This window comes from Procambarus clarkii, unplaced genomic scaffold, assembly GCF_040958095.1.
Source record: "Procambarus clarkii isolate CNS0578487 unplaced genomic scaffold, FALCON_Pclarkii_2.0 HiC_scaffold_196, whole genome shotgun sequence".
Taxonomy (NCBI): Eukaryota; Metazoa; Arthropoda; class Malacostraca; order Decapoda; family Cambaridae; genus Procambarus; species Procambarus clarkii.
The window spans coordinates 285001-295000 of NW_027189229.1; the positions used below are offsets into that span (position 1 = coordinate 285001).

The 10000-nt window shown below is 35.5% G+C and overlaps 1 protein-coding gene across 11 annotated transcripts in view; it reads left to right on the forward strand.

The window, feature by feature from the left end:
- LOC138349834 (uncharacterized) overlaps positions 1–7310 on the forward strand; it is a 15350-nt gene extending 8040 nt beyond the window's left edge. For 6 of the 11 annotated variants that reach the window (XM_069320574.1, XM_069320576.1, XM_069320577.1 and 3 more), the window contains 10 exons: positions 289–524; positions 1180–1370; positions 1630–1723; positions 2952–3069; positions 4383–4474; positions 4714–4829; positions 5118–5206; positions 5918–6088; positions 6371–6558; positions 6827–7310. In XM_069320574.1, the coding sequence (XP_069176675.1) occupies positions 289–524; positions 1180–1370; positions 1630–1723; positions 2952–3069; positions 4383–4474; positions 4714–4829; positions 5118–5206; positions 5918–6088; positions 6371–6558; positions 6827–7099 (1568 nt within the window). In that variant the 3' untranslated portion in view covers positions 7100–7310. Of the gene's footprint in view, positions 1–288; positions 525–1179; positions 1371–1629; positions 1724–2951; positions 3070–4382; positions 4475–4713; positions 4830–5117; positions 5207–5917; positions 6089–6370; positions 6570–6826 lie in introns of all 11 variants that reach the window. The other 5 variants (XM_069320581.1, XM_069320579.1, XM_069320575.1 and 2 more) reach the window with 2 other exon arrangements.
- The last annotated feature ends 2690 nt before the right edge of the window (positions 7311–10000 follow it).

Genomic DNA, 10000 nt, shown 5'->3' on the forward strand with positions numbered 1-10000 from the left:
GTAAAGACTGTAACGTTAACATAAAGAGTTCTGACATCATGTGTACTTTCAAAATGCTCTTAGGTATATTTTATTTAATATTAAGTTTGAACACATAAGTCTATGAGTATTTGCATCACTGAATATAGTAGCATCACTGAAGTTCTAGTGAGGATACCCATACCCAAGCATGTGGACTTCAATCTTTGAGACACAAACATATCCATTCAGTGATGGAGATGAGTTTTACAAAAGATTCAAAATAAGCTGCTTTATTTTAGGAATAAATACTAAAACTAAGCTTTCTAGGCAGGTATGACCTTTATCTGCCCATATTTGAGTGTCAAGAGTGTGGATACAGCCTTCCTGCAGATGCTAAGATGTTGTATGATGGTGGATACTTCTGCTCATCAGCCAGGAAAAGTAACACATTCTTCAGCACCAAACTCCTGAACAACTGGCATTTCCTTAAAAGGAACAGTCCAGGTTTATCAATGAAATCCTTGTTAATAGCGCTCCAAGCGCTTGGCTCTCGTAATGGAAGAGTAAGTATTTATTAATTTTATATATGTAATGTAAGTACCTGTATACATTAAACTGTATATATAATAATACATAAAAATATGAACCCACTCCACACATTCTCTTGTGCCACTTACATGTACAAAACCTTGTTCCTAAATGCACACCCTGATCTGAAACTCTTCCTTGATAGATGTAAAGGATCCCATAATCACCACACCAGAAATCAATATCTCTCTGATATCCCCTGAGTCAAACTAAATCTGTGCAAACTCTCTATGCAAATAAAGTAATTGGTTATTGCTCCTAATTGGTAAACTCTTTATTGAATTAAAAGCTGTCCAGCTGTTCAAAACATTATTCAAAAGTAAAACTAAAAAGCATTAATTTCATCCTTATAGTTTCCTACATAGTTCTTCAAACTTGCACTGTTACTTGTGCTACCCACTCCCCCAATATATATGGCTAACTCATGCAACTTGCATGGCTTAGCCACATCTGGGCCTAGTGCTGGGAACTAGATTCCCAGCACTATGCTGGGAACAAGGTTCCCAGTATTAGGCTGGGAACCAGGTTCCCAGTACTAGGCTGGGAACGTAGTTCTTCAATCTTGCACTATAACTTGTGCTACCCACTCCCCCAATATATGGGGCTAATCCATGCAAATTCTATATTCAGTATATACTTCAGGATGGTTGCATCAACTTTGAAGCTGCTAAAAGAACATTCCAGGAGTGGAGATTTATGCAGTATGAACTTGCAAATGTCCAAAGCTACAATAAGACCGTGTGCCCTGCTTGTCATACTAACCCATTTGCCATACATATTGATGGCAACAAAAAGTTATTCCGATATGAAAAAGTTGGAAGGTACAGTTCTTAAATAATTTTCCTTTTGTAAGATAAATTTTTATTTTTCAACAATTAATACATTTCTATTAGGGCAACTTATATATCACAATACATTATTCGTTATGTAAGTATATCAATATCTGAAAAATTCTTACATGCAATACATAATAGCATTATTCATGTATTACAACATTAAGTAATATATATTTACACAATCATCAAAATTGAAAACAAATCAATGTAAATTATGTAAATACTGTCATTTTGTTTCTTTCAGAGGATTGAGGGAATCATATTATTCAGAGAGTGTCTTTGCTGCTGACAATGATGTGACTAATCACCTTAACCATATAGAGAGCTTAAAAACAAAGGTAAATATTATGTGTACAGACTTTGTAAACTGTACATAGATTTTATATTTTTATTTATATATATAAGACTTTTTACATTCTTGTACAGCCACTAGCACGCATAGTGTTTCAAGCAAGTCGTTAATCCTATGTTCCCCAGAATATGACCCCACCAAATCCATTAACAACCAGGTACCCATTTTACTGTTGGGTAAACAGGAAGGGGGGGGCCATAGTTAAGGGTTGATGCCCAGTAAATCTTCCAAGGCCAGGATACAAACCCAGGACAAAGCGCTCGCGAAACGCCAGGCGAGTGTTCTTAACCCACTACACCATTGGGAAAAGACAGTCATGATGTCTTACAGTTTACAGAGTTAATATATATATTATAACGAGTAGTTAGGTTTTTTTAACCCACAGGCAAGTCAACAAGTAAAACATAGAGTACTCAACGTTTGTCAAGAGCTACATGCACCATATAAATGGTGATTTTTGGGGTCTGAAGCCATATTGAGTAAGATGCTATATTTCTGTTGGTCTATATCACTTTCATATAACCCATCAGGTTAGGTTCTTTTCATTATTTATTATATATTTTATATATACTGTATTTATATAATATATATATATATATATATATATATATATATATATATATATATATATATATATATATATATATATATATATATATACACAGTATTATATAAATATATAATATATATCATTTATATTTGATTTGCAGAACAGCCAAAATTGTGGTGTCTCGTTGTGGAAAGCGGCACGAAACGAATCGTATACACACAAATCCCTGGACCAGACTGGCATAAACCTTGCATCATGCCGGCATGGTGTAATTCTCAAAATGTGCAATATGACTCGTGGTGAGGTTTTTGGCTATGCACACTATCTCCATATAAATTACTTCAAAAGTGCCAAGTACATCTGCCAGGACATCATATGCCAGTACAGTGCTGGCCATGGGCCCTGAAAATTCAAGAAAAAAATAAAAAATTCACCCTACTGGAGACAAAGCCGTTCCTAGGGGTTTTGCATGCAAAAGCACATGCATGGTATTGCCAGGTAAATAATTATCATTTGTCAAAGTAACGGGTATAAATGTAACGTTATTTTAGGGTTAAAAAGCTATTAATCAGAATAAAGTATTTAGTCATAATTAAATTTTTGAGCAATCGACTAATATTCTTTCCTTGTAATTATTTTACAGTGTGTTACATCTTAATTATAGGTCTTGTATGGAGGACGCTGGCAGCATGGAAGTGGTTTGACCACAGGTGAAGAAACCGAGCAAATTTTCAGCTATATGTCGCGGTACAACAGTACCACCAAAAACATGTTGAAAGCCGGTTAGTTTATAGTGCATTGGTACAATGAGGAAGGTATAATCTATTAAAACTTGTTAGTGATATTTATTATGTGTAATGAAGATGACTTCAGTAACTAGCAACACCTGGTGTCACCCTACAACTTTGTGTATATGAATTGGATTTGATTAATATAGCAAGTAAATTATAGATAGTATAAAAGTGAATGTTGACCAGATCACACACTAGAAGGTGAAGGGACGATGACGTTTCAGTCCGTCCTGGACCATTCTCAAGTCAATTGTGATGAGGAAGTAGAGACAGGCAATAAATAGGCTAGAGAGAGCTGAGGAGCAAAGTAAGGTGTATTTTAGGGGATAGTAATAATAATAAGAGCTGCAGATGGCCTATTGGCCCATACGAGGCAGCTGCTATTATAACCACTGAATGAAAAGGAGATAGGAATAAGAACTAACTAACACACCAACAAACTAACACACTTCGTAGCAATCTAGTTCACAGTGCTCCTCAAAAAAAAAAAAAAAAAAAATGCTCCTCCTGCTGCTGGTGTCTACTCTATTTCCTGTTCATCTGGTACAATACTTTGGCGAAACTGGCTGTACACTGAATGACAGACTTAAAGCACACAAGAGAAGTGTCAAGTCTGCAGACACTAACAATGCTCCCTTCTGCCATATGAGGGATTCTAATCATCCCATAGATTGGTCTTCCTCCAAAATAATCTTTCCTGCCTCTACTCTCCACAGACGCCGTCTTGTTAAATCGGCTCTAATACACAATGTACCCAACATGAACTTGAGTCCTGGCTTTGTTGCTGTGGACTCTTCCCTTTCACAGTATATACTCAAATGCTGTAATCTTTCTAACAAACGTGACCTAACATAAGCTTACCCCTTCCATTTATCTATCTTTTCTTTCTCTTTCCTTTTCTTTCACTCTTCTCCCTTTTTTCTGTTCATTGTCTTCTCCTACGCTCCCTTGCTATCGTCTTCTTATTCCTATCTCCTTCTCATTTGGTGGTTATAATAGGAGCTGCCTCGTATGGGCCAATAGGCCCTCTGCAGCTCTTATTATTATTACTATCCCCTAAAATACTCCTTACTTTGCTCCTCAGCTCTCTCTAGCCTATTTATTGCCTGTCTCTACTTCCTCATCACAATTGACTTGAGAATGGTCCAGGATGGACCGAAACGTCGTCGTCCCTTCACCTTCTAGTGAGTGGTCTGGTCTACATACTTTAGCCACGTTATTGTGACTCATCGCCTGCATAAAAGTGAATTATTTTCATTTTACATATTCATTGAAGGGAGTTATTTTTTGTCCCTTTTTTTCAGAGCGTGAAGAAGAACTTAGTGAATCTTCATTTTTTTGGAACCAACGTAAACATGACTCTTTAGCTCGTGTTCTAGCTTCAAGATTTTGTAAGGCAAGTAATTTGCTTTATTCATTGAATATATGGAACAATGATCATGAATCACTAATATAAGTGCACAGGAAAAAAAAAAACATTCAAAAATAAAAATAAAAATAACATTTACTGCCATTAAACAGCCTTCATCAGAGTTAGGCTCATAAGGATTGTTTTTTTTTTTGTAATATCAAAATATTAAATAAAAATTGCAACATTTATTATACTAACAGGACAGTTTTTCCTCCTGTTGATAGGCAAAAGAAGCTGCAGAGTTAATAAGAAAGGAGTTAGCTGACTTATCTCTTGATGAAAAACAACTTCTCATCTGGATTGCAGAGTTAACCAACTTAGCCCAGAGTTTAAATAAAAGGTTTGCTTGTAAAATATATAGTAAGAAGCACTGTTTTGAAATACTCTTATATATTTTAACAAGGTTATTGTACTGTAAAATCAATGCAGTACCATAAATCATAAAATTGCCAAAACATTTCTTTATTATTTTAATTGTTTAGTTCTTGTACAATAATTGTCAGCCATCATAAAATGCCATTATGACCATTGCCTAAAAATTTAAGTTAATTTTTTTTAATTAATCAGGGTCTTTACATGTTTGAATTTAGTAAACATTATAGTAAACAGTATCCTCTATTCTCAACAGATCAGTTTCTCAAAATGATGTTCAAAAGGGGATAGAGTTAGTATGTGACTCAATTAGAACCAAGAAATCCCAAATATCCGGTGTAGCAGGTATGTTAAAGCTTATGTATAAGTTAGGGACTGATAAAACAAACAGAAATCTTTTAGTGTTTGTAAAATACTTCAAGAAAACAATGACTTTTTTTATCTAAACACATCTAATGTCATTTATTTCTAAGGTAGATTTGTATGGATACCATCTCACTTAGGTGTTGTCCTATGTAATTATAGGTAATTGTCAAAATTAAGTTGAGATATCAATATCTATGGCAGGTGCCTGCAGGTAATGTATCTGCCAATGGAAATCATTCCAGTTGTAAACTATGTGAACAAAAGCTAGGACATACTGTCTATCACTATATATGTGATTGCCTTGTTATCAATGACTTCAGAACAAATGGTATGATGTACTTTGAGTTTTGTTATTACTTCATACACTCAGGAATATTGGAAGATATTCTTGTGCTGTACCCCGATTTTGTTAGTGGAGGCTAATAGATCAGCCTTACATTTCATATTCTCTCCAGATTCCATGTATGACTGGCTGTCCTGTGAGGTTTTTGATCTACACTGTTGTCTTTCATACATAATAGGATAGCAGCACATTGCTGTGTATACCTAAGCTTGTTAAAAAAAAAAGTGCTTGGCAAATATTTATGTAGTGTGTTCTGCTACTTTTGTGTAGGTATTCACTACTAAGTATATACAAAACAAATTTATCAACTATAATCTTATTTACTAGTAACAAAGTGTTTCTTTCAGTTTCAAGCAAAATGAGATCACGATACCGTGCAAAGATTGAAGCAGACAGGAAAAAGTTGAGGGAACTGATAGCGGTCTACAATGAAGACAATACAGAAAAACTTAGTGTGGACATTGATGAAGAGGGCAACTTTCCATGGTATAATGACACTCCTCAACCAACTGATAATGGTAAGTATATTTGGTTATTTTTCTGTGCATATTGGCCTTGTCAATGAGGATAAATATTGTTAGCTACTAACATGTTAATTCAAACTTACTCATTATGGTAATGGACAAATGGAAGTCCATGCCTAATTTATATTTTTAAGATAATAATATTAACAAGATACTTTAAAAATGATTACATATGATTGCATTGTTGTTACATAATACATGCATCCTACAATGACAGATTTGTTCATGTTCCTTATTAAATAATTTACTTTATATTTTATTTTTGAATATTTTAAGTTAATCTTCAAGAAAAGAGAAATGCTGCAGAAAAGCTGCATATGTACAACAGGACTATGAAAGAACAAAATGTCATTCAACTGGAAATGAAAAGTTACTTGGATTTCTACAGAAAAAAGCTTGAAGAGATAACACAAAGACTAGATGATGTACAAAACAAAAGTGCTCCACCCTCTTGGATAATTGAAGTTAGTATCAGGTATCAATATTAACTTAATTACTCCACTGAAATAAATGTTATTGCATTATAGCTACTTGGTAATTATTTTAACAGGTAGCTTAATCATTGTTGTTTGTGTCTAAGCTAAGTAAAATTAGTAAAAGCATTTTGTAGACACAAATTGTAATATTATCATTATCACTTTTACTGGTTAAAGTTTAAATGAAACACTTGTTAGGAAAACAAACATTTAATTTAAAAAATGCCTGAAATAATGATGTGTGTTTGTTTTACAGGAACCGGGTAAATACTCAATAAAGAAGTCATCATTCCAGCATGTAACCAGTGGACTTACGGCCCTCTTGCTAAATATGAAAAAATTCTATCAAATTAAACTATTTGAGGCAACTAACCTGTTTTCTGAAGACAGGGAAGTAGAGTACAACAAATTTCAAACAGACAGTCAAGATTCCGAGGATTCTGAGACCGACAGTGACAACAGTGTAGTCAGTATTGAGTCACAGACTGACAACGAAGAAATGGAAGAAACACTCTTCCCTTTGATTTGAGTAGCTTTAAGTAGCAAAGCAAAGAGAAAATAACAAGTATTCTCTACCCCTGGGTTGGCAAATGTTCTTTGCCCAAATCATCGTCATGTTAATTTTGCATCCCTATGTTGCTCAAGAAAGATTTGTTTTCAAATTAGTTTTTATTTTTATTAATTACCCTCAAAGTTTTGTTTAGTTTAGAAATGCTTATTAAATAAATTGTAGTTGTAGTTATGTGCAATTTCTTTGCTTTCCTTCAAAAAACACACACACAAAAAAAAAGGTAAACATGAAAAATGAGTGCCCAAATGAGATACAGAAAACTTTTTTAGTATCAGTAGTTGACAAATGGAATGCATCAGGAAGTGTGTGGAGGCAGACTCCGTACAAAGTTTCAAGTGTAGATATGACGGCCCAGTAGGTTCAGGAAACTACTTCATTTGAGATGATGCTTCCTAGCATTACGTAAGTAATGAAGAAATATGATATATTTACTCACTATAATGTTGGTACTGAATGTAGAACATGGAAATACACATTTTTACTCTGAAATAATCATATTTTATAACGAAATTATACGAAACTTAACTCGCAGTTCAACACAGGAAGTCTACATTCTAAGCCTGGTAGCAATCGAAATTATTGACAACACTGAAGTAGACAGCTTAATTATTTCTGACTCCCTTTCTTCACTACGAGCAATAAACAGTTTGCAATCATGTAATAACGTGCTTGTCTTGGAAGCTAGACATAGATATATAAGAATACTTAGCAAAAGGGTAAATATAAAAATGTTGTGGATTCCTTCTCACATTGGCATGCAGGAACATTACAATAAATAAGCCTCTGTATCTCTTTTCACTTCGGCTCACAAGATGGGTATAGGGTGCATAATAAATGCGCTAAAGAGAGAATGTTATGGCTTTGGGTAATTAGATGATTCCAATTTTGCTATAAAAGTTATGTTAGTTTAGAGTAAAAATAAGTTTTTTTTCATGATGTTCTACATTCAGCACCAACAATATAGTGAGTAAATATATCGTAGAGTTTCATTACTTACGTATACTGTACTAAGAAGCTTTGGGTAATTAGACGGACTGCCACACACCTACCTACCTACCTGATTTACATGAGGTTTTGTCATATATACCCATAACATAGATGAGAATATTACAAACCACATCATCAAATTATAATGTAAATTATAATTAAATGCAAGATCTTGTATATGGGCCATAACAATCCACGTCACAAGTACTAAATTAACAGTACTACTTTACATACAGAATATTAAATGTTTATTCAGGTAAAAGTTCTAATAGCAGATTTGTATGGCATAATTAGGGGACATGCATGATTTTGGGTAGTAGAACCCCAAGCACATGTACAATAAAATTAAGATAATGGCAAATGGCAAATTGTGAGTGTCTGAACTCGGGGAGCGAGAGCGTGGCGGCTCGATGCGGTCGTAGTCTGCTGTCTGCTCTGTGTCGAAGCTGTAGCGTCTTGGGTCGATTAGAACTGTACACGCCGAGTGCTACATTGTTGAATGGGGAAATTGTACTGTCCTCCATTCCTCATATCGCTTGCTTATATGGTGATTACACCTCAGCTCCCTCCAACAAGCTGAGAAGAGTATTACCTGTAATTGGGGAAAGGATTGTAGCTTCTGTAATTAGTGCTAATTAGTTATGCTATTAAGATAATGAGATAATGGAGCGAGTATAAGGATTACTCGCTACAGCATTTTAATACCAAGCAGAGTTATGCCATGTGCGGGTAGGCGATTCCACGGGTTTACAACCCTATGGGTGAAAGCATCTTTGGTTTTCTGTCCTACATTGTGGTTTCTTGAGCTTGAACCCGTTGCTCCTCGTTCGTGTTACGTCTGACCTTTTGAAAAAACTGTCCGGATTGACATCCTCCAAATTTAGTATTTTATGGGTTTCTATGAGATCCGCCCTGTCATGCCTGGTCTGCAGTGTTGTTACCCCTAGTGGCCCTCATCCATTCCTGATACGAGAGATGAAGCTCTGGTATGATTTTTTTTAATTACCTCTTCCACTTGTTGAGCAATATTATTGTCCACTAACTCCCCTTGCCACTTCGGGGGGGTATAGGGTGTTGATGTAGCTTCAGGGCACCAATCCCCCCAGCCATAGGGCATGGCGAGAAGGCGAAATGATGCATTCTGACTCAAACGCCCTTTCCTTCATCTATCTGTTGTGAGGTAGTGCTGTCAATTTGGTAGTTCTGAAGTGGATTGTTGTGGCCCACATGTAAGGGCTAGCATTTATCGACATTAAAAAGCATTTGTCAGTCATCTGACCATTTTTGAAGTTCATTTAGATCACTTAGTAAGGTCTCATTATCACCTTCAACAGGTGATAATGGTCCAGGGATTTTCTGAAAAGGAGTTTCACTGACAAACATAGTGAATTTGCCAGTTCAGTTCCTTTACGACTTGGGACTGAAATACATTCACACTTTGGGCTTTTGAGTCTTTTAGTTTGTCAATGCTCTTCCTGATTGTGTAGCGTGTAATTGGTATTTCCCTTAATTCATTCTCTTTACCTCCGACAAACATTTGTGTCGGTGATGGGATGTCATTCAAGCTTTCTAGTGTGAACAGTGATGTAAAGTATTCGATCAGTGTGTTTGCTGCCCTTTTATCGTGCAACTTAAAATTAACATTGTTCAGCCCGTCCTCCAAACAAAGATCCAAAAGTGATTCCATGCACCCGCCAAACCCCCTGTTTATGAATGAAAAGCGGTTTACACACGACTCACAACTGCTGACGTTCGAACATATCCGGAACAAGTGCTTCACTGACGAAGTTTGTTCGAATCACAACACTATCACTGCTTCACCCACGTACTACAAATACAAATAAACGCCAACAGAACCTAAACACCTGACCT